This window comes from Drosophila bipectinata, chromosome 2L (genome assembly GCF_030179905.1).
Source record: "Drosophila bipectinata strain 14024-0381.07 chromosome 2L, DbipHiC1v2, whole genome shotgun sequence".
Taxonomy (NCBI): domain Eukaryota; kingdom Metazoa; phylum Arthropoda; class Insecta; order Diptera; family Drosophilidae; genus Drosophila; species Drosophila bipectinata.
The window spans coordinates 20,635,071-20,652,749 of record NC_091736.1 but is presented as its reverse complement, the minus strand read 5'-3'; the positions used below and the strand labels follow the sequence as shown (position 1 = coordinate 20,652,749).

Sequence of the window (17,679 nt, the reverse complement as noted above, 5' to 3'; positions counted from 1 at the left end):
TAACTGGAGTTTTTTATTAAAAGAAAAAGTCAAAATAGGATACGAGTCGGTGGGCTAATACATGCAGTAAACAACGCCGTGTTCAAGCATTGAACACGATCCTAAATACAAATTGCAAAGATCGAGTTTTAAGGGATTGGACCCATGGAAATAAGAGATAAGCAGCATGGGTTAAAACCGATCCCCTGCAGCCTAACACAAATATATAAGTGGTGCGCTTATGTCAGTTAAGAAAGGGTCGCATAGCAGGTCAGAGTCAGGTGCGTTGATAAGTAAGATTTAAGATTTTCATGTATCTTTCTTGTAAAAGATTTGTATACAAAATATACACAGTTTCCAAAAGGAACTCATTGGAGTAAGACCTATTCGTAGGCAGCCAGAATACCCAGATTTTGACCTTTTCAAAAATGGACCTTTAACCAAAATTAAAAAACAAGTTTTTTGAACCAAAAGGCACTAAACGTCGCAACATCGGAGCAAGAGAGAAGGCAAAATAGAATATATTTTGATAGTGGATGAAATAATCCGGCGATCCATTGCTCCGGTGTTACAAATTTATTTCCAATTTTCAGTAAAATGCGAAAGATGTTTAACTTCTTCTATTTAACTTCTTAGTAGCGGAAGAAGTTGCCGTCGGAGGTCTGGCGCGAGAATCCATTGTTGACGAGCTGGTTGTGGACGCCGCTGCAGATCAGCTTGACGCTATGGGGGTGGATCTTCTCCTTGCAGCCACCTGATAATGAAGGTGTTTTGGGGGAACTGGGGGATGACAAGTTGAAAGTGCTTACCAATTCTCAATGGGTGGCCTAGAACATCCTCCTGCTTTCGACGAATTATCTTCGTGTTGCGTAGAACCCTGAAGGACTGGTGCTGGGCTCCAATCTCCTTAGCTGCTCCCGGAGCCGACCAACTGGATATGCACGACTTGCAAGTCTCGTGCTGCATCACGTAGTCCACCTTTTGGGGAAAGGCTTCGCGAGTATGGTCGTAGCGCGACTGCAGCCTGAGGTCCAAGACATCCTTCGGGATTTGGGGATTGGCACGGAAACGCTTGCTCGAGCGCACCGAGTTCATGGTCTGGTGATAAAACAGACGCTGATAGGGCTGCAGATGGCCATACCAGTTGCCCGGGTTCAGGAGGGGGTCCGGTGCCGGAGGTTCCGGGAACTTGCACACATAAGTCCCCTCCTTGTGGAGGGCCGGCTGCCTAAGAACCGTAATTCATAAACAACATCTTGCGATAAGGGTAACCCACCATGAATCATTTTTTATTTGCACTAGATCGTAACGAATCATCCTTGTTTAGGGAGTCTTAGGGATCCTTTATTATCGAATTTTGTCCTGCAGTGTAAGCTTGATTCTGTCCTGCAGTAAGGGTAAGACCTGGATGTTTGATTTTGTGTCTGGTTTTACTATGAATGTTTTGTCGATAAAACAAACGCCTGCCAAGGGAGATGGATCGAAAAAACTATCAAAAATAAGGGTTCAAAGTTTGGGACCTGGGGGTGGAAGACGTCCCCCAACTTTATATGTAGACTTTAGGCTTTCTATTATATTTTACTTTTTTCTTGTACTTCTTGATTTTAAATCTTCTTTTATTTACAATCTGTGTGTAGGAAACAATAAATAAATTGATTGATTAATATTAAATTAACAGAAGTAGCAGTTTTCCAATGAATCCAGCTATTATATATAACATCTTTTCAGATGTGATATCTTTTCTGTCTTATTATTGTTATACTATTGTCTACTATTATTTTCGTGGTTATGAAGTCTACGGATGTACACCCAGTCCCTTTTTTACGCGATTTCGCTTTAACGCGGTTATTTTTGCAGCGCAAATTTCTTTTTTACGCTGATTTTTCACATTTACGCGATTGCGATTACTCTATGCGTATCAATTATTGCAAATCTAGTCATTAGTCATTTATTTAGCGGTTACCATTTTTACGCGATTAGTGGCAGAACCATCAATCGCGTAAAAAAAGGACTGGGTGTATTTGTTACTAATCTTATTCATTTCATCTTTTTTTGTTGGGATATTATGATCTTTATAAATTTTTGCATAAGATATTAATTAATAAGGAGCATTGACAATTTGTCGCTATGTTTTAGATTGGTAACGCTGAAGTCAGGGCCGTAGCTAGCATGGGGCAGGTGGGGCGGTGCCCCAGGGCCCCCGAAGGGAAGGGGCCCCGCCGGGGCAAAAGACTTCCGTATAGGGGCCCCAAATTTACTTGTTGCCCCAGGGCCCCCGAGGCTCTAGCTACGGCCCTGGCTGAAGTATATCAATATTTGAATTACTAGCAGTTCCCCAGAGCTGTATAGAATAGGTCCAGACAGGCTTCAGTATGGAATTGCAGAGTAGGATTTTCTTTTCCAAGGTGGTTTCTGACTTATCAACCAGGACATTTTTAGTGTTTCAAGTCTCAGTTGCTGACATTTTACTTTAATGTGGTTTTTCCATGTAAGTCTGCGATCGAGATGCAAGCCCAGATACTTGACACCTTGGTGAGCCGTTAAGTGTAACATTTGGACAGTTACCTGGTCTTAATAAAAAAGTTATTTGGAGGGATTTTAGGGAGTTAATTTGTATACTTCTAGTATACTTCTATGCTAGAATGAAATTTTTTTATTAGCTTTGGAGAAACATTTTCATTATAATCAACCTCGTTCTTCACAAATTATTCAGACTTCACCAGTCTGTCTACCATTACATTACTACCTACCATTACCATTTCTTGCAAATCTGAAACTGGAGCCCACTTTCATCACCCCTCATCAAAAGAAAAGAATTTGACTTAGGAATCACCATTTTTTATTTCATTTTTTGCTGGAAAGGAACTTTGTTAGTCTTGTACTCACCAATCAAAAGAAGCCGTGAAGAAGTAAAAGCAATAAAGTATTTATTCCAAATCATCTTCGACATGAACGGCTCAGCTGGAAAAGTTTATGCGCCTAAACTCAAAGGGGCCCAAACCGATTTAGCCCAGACCAACAGACAGGAAACCACCAACAACGCCAACCAGCAACAAATGACGAGACGAGATGAGACGAGGCGAGAACAGGAGAAGAAGTGACAGGAAACGGCAAACGGGAAACAACAGGTTAGCCGCCCGGTTGAGGTCGGCCCAGCTCCCAGCTCCCAGAAGCTGTAGCTGGGGGCAGCAGGAATGGAGTGGAGTGACTGTGGCAGCGGCTATCTGGAAACTGCAACGGCGGCAACGGCAACAGCAACAGCAGTAGCAGGAGCAGCAACGGGAGCAGGAACAGGGGTGCAGCAGCAACAGCAACAGCAGATGCAGATGCAGCAGCAACAACAGCCACGTGATGTCCGCTCCCGGGAAGACGGAGGTGGAGATGGTGCGCTCGCTGCTGCCTCCCTCGCGATTTAATTACAATCTTTTATCAGAACCGCACCAACGGCCACACACCTTTTCCTTTTCCTGCATGTACATAATAAACATGTGGTAGAATCTTGTTAATTAGTTTTGTCGTTACATTGGTACAAAGAACGGAAACGGAAACGCAACGAGCAACACAACCGAAACAAACTTATTGGACAACCCTATCTCGCGCTCTCATCTGCAATCTGAAATCTGCAACCTGTCTTCACCTTCGTTCGCCTCCTTCATCTTGATATCTTGAGTCTCACGATCTCAGTGCTTATTTGCGTGTTAAATCGAGTTTATTTTGTTAAGTTTTTGTTTTGTTCAAGCATCTCTACTATGCTACTAAGTGTTATCAAAAGCCTAATTGGAAAGAACCAGTTATCGAGGGATATCCGCCAGATGCGGGTGCTGACCCCTCACCATAATCATGCGTTCTCTCTACCGTTTTGTTTTTCCGCCGAAACTTAAAATAGTTCGCTATAAATAGTTGTGTAAAGTGTAAGACTGTTCAATGGTTTGTATACCTGCTGTTCGGGTACAGCATGACACAGGATGTGAAGCCACGGATCCGGACACGGCAACGGAATCCGGCTTTGTCAGCGAGAAACGTCTGAAAAAACGGAAGTTGTTTAAAAATTTAAATAAATAGGAAGTACTTTATTAAAATGCTATTGCTTACCTCGCACTTCCACAATTGGAACGTTTTAATCTTATTTAGGAGCCGCTGCGGCTGCGGGAACCAGATGCGGCCAGTCCCGATCCTCCACCTCCTACCCCATTGCGACTGTCGCCACGCACTGGACTACGTGAGAATTTGGAGCGGCGCTCCGGCGAGCGGCTGCCCGCCGAACGGGAACGAGACCGTGGCGAGTAAGAACGGCGGCGTGGACTGCGCGAGCGTCGGCGCATCGGGGAGCGAGAACGAGAGCGGCGACGGCCGCCACCTGGTCCTCCTCCACCTCCACGACGCCCACTGCTGCTGCGAGTCGGAGACGAAGGGCGACCATAGCGGGCCATCTGAACACGGAGCTCCCTTCCATCCAACATGCGTCCATCCATGGCCTCTAGTGCGTCCTCGGCATCACGTTTATCATAGAAGCTAAAATAATGGAAGACAGGAGGCTTATGAGACATGTGCAAATTGCAATTTACTAAAATCTATTGAAATAAGTTACAGAGTGTGGGATTCGCAGTATGTTGGCTAGTAGGGATTTGGTAGGCAACAGTTGCAAGCGAAAACAGTTCATCTGGCATTTTTTGCAACGAATATGTACAGACTTTTGGCTGATGCACATTCAAATATAGCAAATAATGCGGAATATAATTTTTCATTTCCTCAATTTAACTAAATTTTCAAGTTAAGAAAAGCTATCTTCGGTCGAAGCCGAAGGAATGGATTCCAAGAAAATATACTTCAATATGGTAACCTAAGTACTCTTGTTGAATTCTCAGTATGTTGGCTAGTAAGGATTTGGTAGGCAACAGTTGCAAGGGAACACAATTTTTCTGGCACCCGTTTGCGAATAAAAATGTACCATACTGTTTGGTACAATTATGATAATAGCAGATGATGCTCAGAGTTACTAAGTTTCATTGATTAGTTCTAGTTGATTTGTCGTATTCTCAGTATGTTGGCTAGTAGGGATTTGGTAGGCAACAGTTGCAAGGGAACACAATTCCTCTGGCATCGTTTGCAAGCGAAAGTGTCCGAATGTTGTTGGCACACTTTCAATTAAGGCAAATAATGCATATTAACTAATATATTAATTAAATACCCAACACTTTAGGTTTCCTAAAAGGTAAAGCGTTTAAAACCATACACAGAATAGTACTCTTAGCCGACTGGAAACTCACCGCACAAATGCGAAACCACGGCTCTCGCGTGTGTAACGATCCCTGGGTATGTATATATCTCCTACCTCCCCGCAGCGCTCAAAAACACGACGCAGGTCCTCCGGTGTGGTTCTGTATGTGAGGTTGTCCACCTAATCACGAAATAAAGAAGTTTAAACTATTTTGCTTTTGGTCCATGCCGTCACAGAGGTTATCTAACCGGGGCAAAAACGTTGCCAGCCGGCCGCCATTTTGAAGGCGAAATTTCTCTTCCCACACAATCTTATACTTGCCTTTAGGGAGACCATGCCATCAATCCTGGGGGGCGGACGAGCACCGCCTAATCCTCCGCCGTTGCTCATGGTGAAGTGGGTATTCAATTTACACGCGGATCAAACGTTTTCCTGGAAGCTTGATTTTTCTCGGCAGACAAATTTACGTTTTCTGAATCAATGGCGTCCACCAAGTGACGTCTGACGTTTAATGACTTCCCCCATCGCTAGCTAGTATCGATAACAAAAGTTGTCACTTACTATCGGAGTTGTCCATGGCACATGTGTTAAAAATTATTTAAATATCGCAAGGCTCCAGATTCCATTTAAAGATATTTTAAACTGATTCCCTAATTTATATATGGATGCATTACATAAACTAGAAAAAAACATAACATTCTGATGAAAACCGCATTTCGTGATATACAAAAATATGTTTCAACAGATGCAGCTTATATTTAGGAAGATTTATGTAAAAAAAAGAAAAATATTCGGATTTATTTTTTTTTAAGTAATTCCAATATGCAATGATTATTTTAAGAATTCAATGAATTAAACATTCCCATGGTTAATCTTGGCCTTAGTGTATCTCCACTGTACATAGAGTTATCGATAGCTAACTTTCTTGTGACAACCCTATCTCCATGCGTGGCTTGAAACGTGTAAAAATAACAGGCAATTGCTGAATAAAGGAATTGCATTTAAAGTTGAAGAATATTAAACCGCTCCTGGAAGTCAACTAGGAATCGCTACTTGCGATATTCGATAACTTGAAAACCAACACTATCCAACATAGTTGGCCAGGTTACAACTACAATAAATAACACTGGCCTAACATTTAACCGAAAGAAAGTCTGGCCAAAACCCCTTAACCTAAGCCGCCCCGCCCCCCTTTTGTACCGTTTGTGGCGTTTGTGTTTTTGTGCCATTCCCGATACGAAACTAAAAACGATTACAAATACGATCCGGAACGACCGCGTGTGTTTTGTGTGAGTGCGGGAGAAGCAAGAAGAAGCAGAGCGCAGAAGTTGCAGGAGGGCGAAAGTGTGTCGCGTGAAAAAACCAGAGATTTTCTACGGTAGAGGAACAGGAACGGAATCCACAACGATGGCTGCCCAGGAAAATACCGAAATCACCACAAAGTTCTCCACACTGAACGTGAACGCCGTGGAATTTGTCCCCAGTTTCAGTTACAGCGTGGCTGCAGCGGCGGCGACGCAGCCAGAGACGCCGCCCCCGCCTGCTTCTGTAGTCGGTGGGGCAACGGATCCCGGCCCGGGTGCCACTGCATCTGCATCCGCCTCTGGATCCGCCACACCAGCCACAACCCCCGATTCCACCGGCAGCGGGGGATCCACAAACGCACTGGCAGCAGCGGGAACGGGGGCAGCCGCGGTAGCACCTGCTGCTCCAACAGCCACGGTTTCCACCTCCAATTCCGCATCACCTCTTCAGGGTTCGCCCGCCACCACGCCCTCAAAAACAGCCGCGGCGGCTCCCGTGGAGAACATCAATTCATCGGACAAAACTGCAAACAATGGTAAATAGCCGACCCCACTCGCCCCCTCCACATTCCTACTCCCCACGTCCGTTGAACCCTTCCACTGTGACGTCAACAAAGAATGTTATTGTTGCTACCTGCTGGAACATAAAGTAGACACGAAAAGAAAGGAGCAGAAGAAAGAGAAGTGAAGTGGAGCGAAAGGTTGCATTTGCTAGGTTATTACCGCCCGCACATAACCTCAATGTGCCTCGAAGGTGGCTCTGCAGTCGGCATCGCATGTGTTGCTCTCTGCACCCGATATTTGTAATTTAAAGTGGAAGCAGTCCCAGCTCCTAATTGCCAAAGCCAGGCCCCTTAACGCTGCCAAAATACGGTGGTTTTTGCGGCAACTTTTCACGCCGTCATGTCGCCAACGTATGTAGTTTGAAATCAGAGATGCGCAGATCGCGAAATACGTGACTAAAGAGTGTCACTGTTTTGCACAATGGTATATTTCAGAAACTTTTTTTTAACTTTATTGCCAGTGACACTAGGGACCACTTGTTAGCTTTTTATACCTTTTGAATTAGCTTATGAAGTTCAAAATCTGTTAGATTAACATATGTTCGTATTACATATTTCATTCGATAACCTAAATATCTTCACTTTTCACTGTTTTTTTTGTTTGATATTTTAAACTACTTTATTCACTGGGATTATGCAGCTTATAAGATGTCTATAATATCCGCGTTTATTATCATCGTTATAGGTTATTGTTTTTAAATAATTTTATTGCACTATTTAAATGGTTATTCATTTCATTTCAAAATCTTCTGTTGTCTTCATTATTATAACCAGAATTGCAAACTAACATTTTACACTCACAGAGCATCTCTAGAGACTCGCACTTTTGCCATTCACCCGGAAACGCAGGCAAGCAGCTGTTTGCTGCCATTTTACTCCCGGTCGGCTCCCTCGCCTATTTGGCCATTTTCCCCCATTCTCCACCAACACACTCTCACCAGCCACGCTCCATTCATGTGTTTTGACACGTTTGCTGTTTTGGTAGCGCTCATCGGGGCCTGCGCTGCGTCCGGATTCTCCGGTCGGACTGTTACCAATTGCCATTCCAATGCCGGATCAGATGGTTCACTCGTTACTGCCAACGCTCATTCGCTTGTTGCTTTGGGCTGTTGGGCGACCGTTTGGGCCGCATGGAAGCGCTTACTGCAGCACGCCGGCGGTTGTAACCGCTTTGAACTCGATTTCCCTCTCCGCGGCAGCCAAACTGAACCGAAAAAATGTTAAGCAGTCGGAACGAAAAGTCTGCGACGACTGCCAGCATTTTCGAAGCCGCGCGATCGTAACTCACGGATTCGCTATTTTCCCTTCTTTTGAATACGTGTTTGAATCGTAGCTATGAACAAGAATGCCCAGAGATTTCGGTCCAAGCTTGCGCGGGGAAAAAGTTAGTAGAAAGGATCGAGGTTTAAGTCATCTCCCATCGTTGGTATCCAGCAGCGCTAGCCTGAATGTGTAATCGTAGGCTGAAAAGGTTTGGGTTCCTGGCTAATCGTCCTACCCTTCTATGAAAACTTTCGCCACACCAGCACCAGAACACGTTTATCGTAGCACGTCGCCGACACTCACCTTCCTCACCGCATGACTCATCTGACCCCCAAGTTGTCTGGGAGTCACAAATTACCAATTAGCATGTGGCTGACAGGTCAAAATCAACAAGTGCATGCAATGTGGCAGCTCTTCTCAATAGTGTGCTTTTGGGGGATGTTGAGCACGAGATAATTATTAACGTCGTATTTTGAGATAAAGTATCTTGTTTTTGTTTTCTGGAAGCTGTTGTTTCTATTCCATGCTCATTGAAAAATAAAAATTCTTAGATTATTAGATGTGGTAGCTTCTAAATAGCAATATTATTTTTACTAACATTTCTGTGTACTCCGATTTCGAACCTCTGATTTCAAAATTCCTCAGATAATACTTCGAACGACATTCCCCCAACTTTGGCGACAGCTCACTGTGTGTTTATTTTCTTTCAGAAACTGATCCCGCTGATAGCTGGGACGTAGAAGAAGACGCAGTGATCACACCAGAAGACGAGGAAGTTGAGGATGCGGAGTTCGCAGAGGGTGAGGCCACGCCCAAGGTCTCCAAAAAGAAGGTGGTGAAGGTGGGGGAGGAAAACAGAAGCAAGCGTGAGCATGTGAACGTTGTCTTTATTGGCCATGTTGGTAAGTCAATACCTAGAAAAACACGAATCATCAGAATTTAAAATGAATCTCGTTTCCAGATGCTGGAAAATCAACGATCGGTGGACAGATTATGTCGCTCACAGGAATGGTTGACAAGCGGACACTGGAGAAGTACGAGAGGGAGGCTCGCGAGAAGTCGCGTGAGAGCTGGTATTTGTCATGGGCGCTGGACACCAACCAGGAGGAGCGCGACAAGGGCAAGACTGTCGAGGTGGGACGTGCTTTCTTCGAGACGGAACGCAAACATTTCACCATCCTGGACGCGCCCGGCCATAAGAGCTTTGTGCCGAACATGATCGGCGGTGCGGCGCAGGCCGATCTCGCGGTGCTGGTCATCTCGGCGCGAAAGGGAGAATTCGAGACAGGTTTCGATCGTGGCGGCCAGACCCGAGAGCACGCCATGTTGGCCAAGACGGCCGGCGTCAAGCACCTGGTCGTGCTGGTCAACAAAATGGACGATCCGACGGTTAATTGGGATCAGGTGCGATACAACGAATGTAAAGACAAAATACTACCATACCTCAAGAAGCTGGGCTTCAACCCGGCCAAGGACCTTACCTTCATGCCTTGCTCGGGCCTCAGCGGCTACGGCCTAAAGGATCAGATCCCCGAGACGCTGTGCCCCTGGTACCGGGGGCCTGCCTTCATTCCATTCATCGATGAACTGCCGTCACTTAACCGCAAGTCCGACGGTCCCTTCATTATGCCCATTGTTGACAAGTACAAGGACATGGGCACCGTTGTGATGGGCAAGGTGGAGTCTGGAACGGCGCGGAAGGGTCAAAATCTGTTGGTGATGCCAAACAGGGTTGGTTTGCAAACAAAGAACCGATTGAATGTTTTACTAATTTTTATCCTTTTAGACGTCAGTGGCAGTTGACCAGCTGTTCTCCGACGATTATGAAGTCACATCTGTGGGTCCCGGTGAGAACGTCAAAATCAAACTGAAAGTAAGTGTACATTGGGTTGGAGTTTGGTTGATACTATCATCATAATTTTATTCCTAGGGCATCGAGGAAGAGGATGTTTCACCTGGTTTTGTGCTCTGTGATGCCACTAATCCCATCAAGACGGGAAAAATCTTTGATGCTCAGGTCGTAATCTTAGAACACAAATCAATTATCTGCGCAGGCTACTCGGCTGTCATGCACATACACTGCGCCGCCGAGGAGGTCACAGTAAAGGTGAGCGATTCTTTGAAAATAGTTACTGAAGAGTACTTATAGTATGTGCATTTCAAAATGTTACAGGCCCTCATATGTTTGGTCGACAAAAAGACTGGCGAGAAATCAAAAACACGTCCACGATTCGTTAAGCAGGATCAGGTCGCAATCATGCGCATCGAGTGCTCCGGAATGATTTGCCTTGAACAGTTTAAGCTATTCCCCCAAATGGGTCGGTTCACGCTCAGAGATGAAAGTAGGTTCTGCAAAATCCCTTTTTTAATACAAATTAATAATAAATTTTGCTCCTTTCAGATAAAACCATTGCTATTGGCAAGGTACTAAAGGTGGTCGAATAAATTGAGCCAAGCTAAATTCAAGCGCCCGCCTTTCACTGCGATTTTTGAGATAGCATTGCACGCCAGACGAGAGACAACAGAAACAGCAGCGCCACGCCACGCTTTCTTCATCATTGACAACCACTCACTCACCACCACACACCCAGCAGCAAACCCTCACTCGTACTCCTACACACATGTGGTTACTTTACTCCATACCTACCAGCAATAGAAATTTATACATTGGTTAGAGGAAATCGGTTAGGTGTCTGACAGAAGAAAAACCTAGACCTAACTGATGGCAAATGAAGGTAGTGTGCATTATTAAACGGGCAAATTGAAAGTTAGTTAACTACTCGAACGAGTAGCCAGGCGGAGAAGAGATGAAAACAGAAACGCATTATATACAAAATATTAACTATATTATGTGAAACTATACAACAGACCGGAAGCCAATGCGAAAAAGAATGATGAACTATTTATATATACACAAAACACTCGTTCGTATATAAACGACTATGTATGCAAGAGAGGGAGTAGGAGACGAGCCGGAATGATAATTGATGATGCACGAATAGGTTACACTTGATTCCGTTTGTTGAGGCCTATTATCGAGAATATTGAACATTGGTAGCCGCCATCGGTATACATACTTTCGTTTATTACTTTTGTATAAAATATAAGGATTACACGCCCAACACATGCAGGCCTAACCGCGCTCAAGTCGCGAATTTTTTTAAGAACTAAACTACAGCTGCAAGCTACCCTTTTTGTATTCGTAGAAGTGAGACGCAAGCTGCCAGGCTCCGCCGCGGATCCAGCCGCTCTCTTCCCATTCGGCTTCCTGTACGCGCCTTTAAATTGCAAATTTGTTAGATGTCCCGCAAACACATTACGATATTTCAGCTCTTGTTTTTTACACGATATAATCTAAATGCTTTAATTTAAGTTTAAGCTTAAAATCATGAAGTACAGTTTGTTTGATTTGTAAGCTCAAAATGATAAGTCGTTTGGTGTATTTAGCAAACGCAATTAGAATCAGAAACAGAGAAACATGTATCAACTACGTAATCTTTAATTGTTAACCTTAATCTTAATTGAATATCCTTTGATAAACCAATTTAATTTTTGCATAAACAACATTTCATTTTCTTATAATTTAGTTAATTGAAGAATTCGTGAGAGTTGAACCTGAGACACGAAACCGATATTGAAAAAATAATAAATGCCTTTTGCTATTAAGCAGAAACCAAAAACCGATGAACAACTTTTTCATTTCGTTACCCAGCCTTTGTTTCAACCACACTCATCCAGATCCTGGACCAAGGCGGTTTCAAAACATTCATGAGTAGTTCTCTTCCCTCTCCTTCCAGTCTTTGTTAACCGAAAATCAAAAATTGTTGCCCCTTAACCAGACAATTGTATTAACTAATCATAGTAATGCCGATTTATGACGTTATCCAGTCGCCCTATCCAAGTTAATTTAATTAACTGACTAACACTCAAATCGAAGGATATCAAATCTGCTTGAACGCTTTGCAGCCTCCTAAGAATCGAAACTCGAGAAATAAATAATTCATATAGTAGCATAGTAAGTGCGATTTAATTGTTGACTACGCGGGAACTTATTTAAAATAATTCTTCAACACAAACATGGACACTGACACGCGACACTGAGACAGACCGGGAATCGGACACTTTGCCATTGACAAATAGAAGCGATCGGATAATAGTAATTATAAAACAAAGCGGGAATATTTATACAGATAAACGAAATTTAAATGTATTATTATTAAACATATACAACACGTATAAAAGGAAAAGAAACCAAAAACGATCTGCATAAATTGAAACATTTTTTATCAATAAATGAAATGAAAAGGAACAAATAAAAAAAGAAAATATAAATGAAAAAAACTATATTTTAATTAGCTTTTAATTTTTTGGGGCTATGATCTACAACATGAAAACAAGCCGTTTTAAAATATTTTTGTTTATTCACAGTAATAGATACAAATAAATTCTTTCATTTATATTACACTAACCATACTGCAGTATGTCATTTATTCTTAAATAGTAAAACATTTACAAAGTTTATCCAACATGCACATGGTATGGTGACTATCCTACTGAAAAAACGGATGGTTTGTACATATGGCTGCAGGTTATAGGTCATCTTCCCGAAACGTCTTCACCTCTTTCCCAGGAAACTTTCTCCGGGAAAGTGCTTTAATACGGTATTGGGAAAACTTTTGTTTTTTTTTTCTACTCCTTAGAATTGAGTATCACGGGCGGGGGGTAGAGAGCCTACTAGTATTCCTCCTTTTGGTTCTTTTTAGCCAAGAGCGGGGTAATGGGTTGGTCTCTTCTGTTGGCGCGCTCCTCCTCCTTGATCTCTTTGTCTCCATAGATGTCCAGAGTTCGGCCGTAGTACCAAACCAGGATGTCAAAGAACATGCCGATGAATGTAAGGACTAGGTTGCCGAAAAAAAAGAAGCTTTAGAATAAAAACATGATCCACTTTTTAAATACAACTCACCGCAGGACAGGAAGTTTAGAGAGTAACGGAACCGGGTTTGGTCATACAACTGGCAGTTCCCGCTTCCATTGCATGTTTGGGACCACACCAAGCACGTGGAGTCTATGAGGCGTCCAAACATAATAGGTCCCGGGATGAGGGCAAACAAGCTGATCATCATCAAGGCTAAGCCCTGGGCAAAGGACTTATCCTCGTGCGCGACAGCGCGGTAGTTGACAAGGACATTGCCCACGCGGCCTGAGGAGCCGAACCAGTTTATCACCATGGAGGTTATTGAGAACACCCAGAAGCTCCAACTGCAGTTCTTCGTGCAGATTCCTGGTCGTACCACCTCTTCAGGAACAGCCCTCTTTTTGCGGGACATCGGCTCACTGATGAAATCGTTGTCGTCATTCAGAAGAGGGAGCTGGTCGAACCCTAAGACCGTAGTACTCTCCCATTCCGGTTCTGGTGTGGGTTCCAATAGTTGTATGAACCTTTCCGCAGCACTCGGCGGGGAATTTGAGTTGGCCAGGCAACTGCAGTCTTCATAGAGCTTGGACGTAGCATTGTAGCCACGGCAGCCGGCATGGCAGGCCGAGAAGAAGGTGGTGTCCGTAGGCTCGTGGCACACTGGGGTGTAGCTGATGTCTTTGCAGGTGCAGTTGGAGTTGCAATCACTCGTCAGGTTAAGTCTTGAGAAAACATATCCATCAGTTTTCAGATATTGTAAAGTTTGATGTTGAACACTTACTGCCCCACATGGGTCATGGAGAAGGAGTCTGGACAGTAGAGGAAGGCATAGGATATATTTCCCAGGATGTAGATGAAGCCCACGATCACGTTCCAAATTAGCACCTTGCTCACATGAGGCTTCTTCTTGGACAACACCAAACCAGATCCGATAAGACCCACTACCATGCCCAAAATGGACACAGGACCAACGATCTAAAATGGAAGTTATTTTTAAGCTCAAAGGACCTTTTTGGTTGTATTCTTGGTGGCGTCACTTACAATTGTGGCCTCCTGCGAGTTCTTGTGGAACTGCACCTCCATGTACTTGGTGAGGAAGGTCATGAATCCCGAGGCTCCCAGGATATAGAACACTCCCGACAGGATGTTGAAGATCAGAAGCTTGTTACGCAAGAGGCGCATGAGGGCACGTGGGAAGTCCTTCAGCTTTGGTAGCTCCGAGTTAGCTCCCGCAGCCGCTCCAATATTGTCCAGGGCGGCGTTGGAGGAGAAGCGACTGCTCACGGATAGGTTCTCCTCTCGCTTCAGTTCGTCCTTTGTTTGGCGGAGAGCCAGCGGCAGGTGGGAGTTGGTCTTTTCCGGGTCATTGGCCTTGGGAAGTTGCTTCGGGAAAAGCCCTATCAGGCCAGAAAAAAGGCACATCAGTGTGCCCAAGATCACCCAGCCCAGCCACCAGGCACCCAGCCAACGGGGATCTTTTTTATCGATCAGTGGGGTCTTGCTGGGATCGATGAAGGTGTTCAGTGAGATGTAACCTAATATACACATTTGATAAAAGAAATCCTTTCAATAATCATCTTAAGCTTACCAAAAAAGAATCCCACAACTGGACCAACCATTCTAAGAGCCATGGCCACGGAGAGCATCAAAGGGGTGTTTGTCTTCTTGGTGTTGTCATCCAAGTAGGTCTGACCCAAGGAGTAGTACATGGTATTGCCCACGCCCAGCACGAATTGCGAGAGGAATATGAGCACCAAGGGCACAATGCTGAAGAGGTCATCGCAGTCCTCTTCCTTCTTTCCCGCTCCACAAAGCTGTTCACTTTGGGCAGAGCTTACATTCTGCAAGAAACACGTCACAGGTCAGTGGGTGGTAAGACACCTGATGTAGAAAACATACCAGCACAGGTAGTCCCGTAGTGGAGTTGCCATTCAGAAGGCCTTCTTGGTACTCCTTGGTGAACTGCAGCACCTCGTGACCAGCTCCGTAGATAAAGTGTGGCAGGACGAGAATGTAGCAGGACAAGCCGCAAAACACTATGCCCCAGGCTATCCACCGAGGGCGATTCCGCTGACCGCCGATATAGGATAGGATAAGGGAGAGCATGATTTGGGAGATTTCGTTGCCGCTGAGGATGATTCCTGCAAGAAAAAAAATTTTTTATACAGTTCCTGTTTATTTAGGGATATTTTTTTTTAAATACTTTAAAAAATAATTAAAGTAAAAATACTTTCTTATAAAATTATTGTGCAGAATCTTTCTAAGCCTATCTCTACAAAATTATAAACTATAACTAATTATAAAAGTTAATAATTAATAATACTAAATATTTCAAAAAAAAAATAACTAAAAAACAAAATTGTTGCAAAATATTTTATTAATTTTTTTTTTAATTTATAATCTACTCTGGACGACGAGTCCTTTCCCTAATCGTGACTCCAATCGCGCGAGTCTTTGCTCTCATTATTGGTCTTATATGGGTTATTAGGTAATTATTACTGGGTATTATTCAATAATCGTAAAGATTTCATTGTATTTGTTATTACCTGTCGTTTGGCTGGGTATCTTAAATCTTTTCTCCAGCGTGGTCAGGGTAACGATGAAGTACATATAGGACATGGCCTGAATGGTGCCCAGCAATCCGTAAACTCCCATGAACATCTTGGTGGTGGCGTATTTTTGCAGCCAGGCTGGATGCCAGTTGGCCATGCCGCACAGGTGGTTGCCCGGTGGGGGGAGGGATCCCCGTCGCTTAACTTCCGTCATTTTTGGAATGCTTGAATAGTGTCTTGTTGTTGGAACTCAATCGTCCATCGGCTTCCCTCGATAAGATAGTGATCTAGTCTGGAAAGGGTTGATTCAGATGGGACCATTGTAATTATCAATAGATTCAAGACTTCTTGGAAAGAATCTCGAATCCCTTATTGAATTTCGCCACGCGCTGGTTGGACAGAGAATATCTTCCGTAATCGTGACTCTCCAATCCCGCAAATCTTCGTACACAGTTTAGGGCATATAAATGGAAATTCGGCGAATCGATAAAGGCAACTGTTCTCAAGATCACATTAGGTCTTGGTCGGGGCGATTAGATAAACCTGTTTACCTACGCAAGTATAGGATATCTGAATGATTGGGGGTACTGTTCCATAAAATACTAACATTTTCCTGTGTAACGATGACCAGTTGAAAGATCATGTCCAGATGGCACCACCGACCTAGTCATGGTTATGGTCCTTGACATTTATATTCCTACCTGACGACAAACAATATTTTACCTCCCAGCTACTCTTCAATCAACATAGTTGAGGCAATTAGATCGACAACAGTATAAAGAGTTCCGAGCTCTTGACCTCTAATTGATAAAGTATATGTAAAATTTTAACTCATTGTCCTTTGCTCATATCAGTATAATGAACTCGGGTTTTCAGTCCTTCACAAACTCAAACAACAATATTATTAATGTTATGTGTTTAATTACAACACGGAATCACCATTCTTTTGTGACTCAGATAATGGTGAGGTTCTTTATTGCTTTGCTGCCTTTCAGTGAGTTAATTCTTAGAAAAATGCATTTTTCCACCCATTATTTTTATCAATCTCAAGCAACTGTTTAGCAAAAATGTTTCATTTATGGGCTCTTGAGTTGTAAATTTGTGCTGTCACGCTCGGTAAAAGATGGAAATTATTACCAAATTGGCAACGTTAAGGAAGAGAGTGGTGACACATGTATTCCTTTTCAAGATATTTATCTATTCATTAAAACACTCAGATATTCAAGGGCTAGGAAAGCAAGGACATCATTTTATCACAATACACTGTTATTTTCCACAATACATTCAAGATCAGCAGCTTTCTTTGTCTTAGGACACCAAGGACACCATTTTAGCACAAAAGACTCATATCTTCAGCTTGACGGGCTACCCCAATGCCGATCGACGAATGCCGCCCTCGTATCTACCATAATCAGATTACCAGACAGGTGTACGTACGTTTCTGGACGGCCTATACAATGCGCATATTATCAGCAGTCGAATAGTAACACTCGTTTATTTTTCAGTACAATCTAATCGGCACTTGGGCGATTAATTAAATTGCCGTTTGCGCTCCTTGTTCCAGCTAGGAGCAACAGGAGGACGCCTCAATCGTTTGGTGATACCGAGGTTTTCGTTGGCTATTCGCAAGTGGTTAGTGGCGGGCGGCAGGAGGCAGGTAGCAGGTGAGAACCGATCCGCTCAGAATCGAGGCGCGAGTTGAACTAAAGACTGAAATTTGATATTCTCGTCTAGCTGGTCACCGCCGCCGCCAATCGAAGCCTGATAAAGCTTTATCAGGCGATAAAGACCCTACCACCCGATGGATCCAGTCGGGTTGCCGTTGCCGATGGCTCTCATTTCGGACCCACGTGTAACTAGAATTTTTGGAGGTTTCTCAAAGGAG

The 17,679-nt window shown here is 43.7% G+C and overlaps 5 protein-coding genes across 9 annotated transcripts; 2 read left to right on the top strand and 3 right to left on the bottom strand.

Annotated features, from left to right (window-relative positions):
• Nucleotides 1-503: 503 nt before the first annotated feature.
• Nucleotides 504-1,742, bottom strand: LOC108127268 (uncharacterized). Its single transcript, XM_017244208.3, has 3 exons — nt 1,256-1,742; nt 789-1,207; nt 504-733 (listed from the first exon to the last, which is right to left on the bottom strand). The coding sequence occupies exons 1-3, from the start codon at nt 1,294-1,296 to the stop codon at nt 612-614; spliced, it is 582 nt and encodes a 193-aa protein (XP_017099697.1). The 5' UTR covers nt 1,297-1,742; the 3' UTR covers nt 504-611.
• Nucleotides 1,743-1,923: 181 nt separating this feature from the next.
• Nucleotides 1,924-3,610, top strand: LOC138925903 (achaete-scute homolog 1-like). 3 transcript variants are annotated; one of them, XM_070277522.1, is made up of 2 exons: nt 1,924-1,978; nt 2,842-3,610. In XM_070277522.1, the coding sequence occupies exon 2, from the start codon at nt 3,174-3,176 to the stop codon at nt 3,393-3,395; it is 222 nt and encodes a 73-aa protein (XP_070133623.1). In that variant the 5' UTR covers nt 1,924-1,978; nt 2,842-3,173; the 3' UTR covers nt 3,396-3,610. The 3 variants fall into 3 exon arrangements, with proteins under 3 accessions (XP_070133623.1, XP_070133624.1, XP_070133625.1); XM_070277523.1 differs by having other exon boundaries at nt 1,938-1,996; XM_070277524.1 differs by having other exon boundaries at nt 1,961-1,978; nt 2,941-3,610.
• Nucleotides 3,611-3,666: 56 nt separating this feature from the next.
• On the bottom strand, nt 3,667-5,716 carry SC35 (SR family splicing factor SC35). The gene is made up of 4 exons (XM_017244341.3): nt 5,519-5,716; nt 5,247-5,377; nt 4,072-4,491; nt 3,667-4,002 (listed from the first exon to the last, which is right to left on the bottom strand). The coding sequence occupies exons 1-3, from the start codon at nt 5,585-5,587 to the stop codon at nt 4,107-4,109; spliced, it is 585 nt and encodes a 194-aa protein (XP_017099830.1). The 5' UTR covers nt 5,588-5,716; the 3' UTR covers nt 3,667-4,002; nt 4,072-4,106.
• A 420-nt stretch (nt 5,717-6,136) lies between these two features.
• On the top strand, nt 6,137-12,011 carry eRF3 (eukaryotic translation release factor 3). Of its 2 annotated transcripts, none has more exons than XM_017244339.3 (7): nt 6,137-7,037; nt 9,038-9,229; nt 9,289-10,058; nt 10,114-10,200; nt 10,258-10,434; nt 10,501-10,669; nt 10,729-12,011. In XM_017244339.3, exons 1-7 carry the CDS (start codon nt 6,605-6,607, stop codon nt 10,770-10,772), a joined length of 1,872 nt encoding a protein of 623 aa, XP_017099828.1. In that variant the 5' UTR covers nt 6,137-6,604; the 3' UTR covers nt 10,773-12,011. The 2 variants fall into 2 exon arrangements, with proteins under 2 accessions (XP_017099828.1, XP_017099829.2); XM_017244340.3 differs by lacking the exon at nt 6,137-7,037 and adding an exon at nt 7,974-8,448.
• A 717-nt stretch (nt 12,012-12,728) lies between these two features.
• On the bottom strand, nt 12,729-17,573 carry Oatp33Ea (Organic anion transporting polypeptide 33Ea). 2 transcript variants are annotated; one of them, XM_017244423.3, is made up of 8 exons: nt 17,232-17,573; nt 15,789-16,086; nt 15,142-15,383; nt 14,831-15,083; nt 14,284-14,777; nt 14,024-14,217; nt 13,291-13,964; nt 12,729-13,225 (listed from the first exon to the last, which is right to left on the bottom strand). In XM_017244423.3, the coding sequence occupies exons 2-8, from the start codon at nt 16,006-16,008 to the stop codon at nt 13,062-13,064; spliced, it is 2,241 nt and encodes a 746-aa protein (XP_017099912.2). In that variant the 5' UTR covers nt 16,009-16,086; nt 17,232-17,573; the 3' UTR covers nt 12,729-13,061. The 2 variants fall into 2 exon arrangements, with proteins under 2 accessions (XP_017099912.2, XP_070133621.1); XM_070277520.1 differs by having other exon boundaries at nt 15,789-16,081.
• Nucleotides 17,574-17,679: the final 106 nt, after the last annotated feature.

What these genes read in the sequence shown, in the direction of transcription:
- LOC108127268 (XM_017244208.3), bottom strand. Translation starts at nt 1,296, where the DNA reads ATGATTCGTTACGATCTAGTGCAAATAAAAAATGATTCATG. An exon ending in CAAATAAAAAATGATTCATG is followed by an intron (nt 1,208 to 1,255) that starts GTGGGTTACCCT and finishes TACGGTTCTTAG; the next exon opens with GCAGCCGGCCCTCCACAAGG. An exon ending in AGGCCACCCATTGAGAATTG is followed by an intron (nt 734 to 788) that starts GTAAGCACTTTC and finishes CTTCATTATCAG; the next exon opens with GTGGCTGCAAGGAGAAGATC.
- LOC138925903 (XM_070277522.1), top strand. Translation starts at nt 3,174, where the DNA reads ATGGAGTGGAGTGACTGTGGCAGCGGCTATCTGGAAACTGCAACGGCG.
- SC35 (XM_017244341.3), bottom strand. Translation starts at nt 5,587, where the DNA reads ATGAGCAACGGCGGAGGATTAGGCGGTGCTCGTCCGCCCCCCAGGATT. An exon ending in ATGGCATGGTCTCCCTAAAG is followed by an intron (nt 5,378 to 5,518) that starts GCAAGTATAAGA and finishes TTTCGTGATTAG; the next exon opens with GTGGACAACCTCACATACAG. An exon ending in CGTGGTTTCGCATTTGTGCG is followed by an intron (nt 4,492 to 5,246) that starts GTGAGTTTCCAG and finishes CCATTATTTTAG; the next exon opens with CTTCTATGATAAACGTGATG.
- eRF3 (XM_017244339.3), top strand. Translation starts at nt 6,605, where the DNA reads ATGGCTGCCCAGGAAAATACCGAAATCACCACAAAGTTCTCCACACTG. An exon ending in ACGTCAAAATCAAACTGAAA is followed by an intron (nt 10,201 to 10,257) that starts GTAAGTGTACAT and finishes TTTTATTCCTAG; the next exon opens with GGCATCGAGGAAGAGGATGT. An exon ending in CCGAGGAGGTCACAGTAAAG is followed by an intron (nt 10,435 to 10,500) that starts GTGAGCGATTCT and finishes AAAATGTTACAG; the next exon opens with GCCCTCATATGTTTGGTCGA.
- Oatp33Ea (XM_017244423.3), bottom strand. Translation starts at nt 16,008, where the DNA reads ATGACGGAAGTTAAGCGACGGGGATCCCTCCCCCCACCGGGCAACCAC. An exon ending in CTACGGGACTACCTGTGCTG is followed by an intron (nt 15,084 to 15,141) that starts GTATGTTTTCTA and finishes TGTTTCTTGCAG; the next exon opens with AATGTAAGCTCTGCCCAAAG. An exon ending in ACTCGCAGGAGGCCACAATT is followed by an intron (nt 14,218 to 14,283) that starts GTAAGTGACGCC and finishes CTTCCATTTTAG; the next exon opens with ATCGTTGGTCCTGTGTCCAT.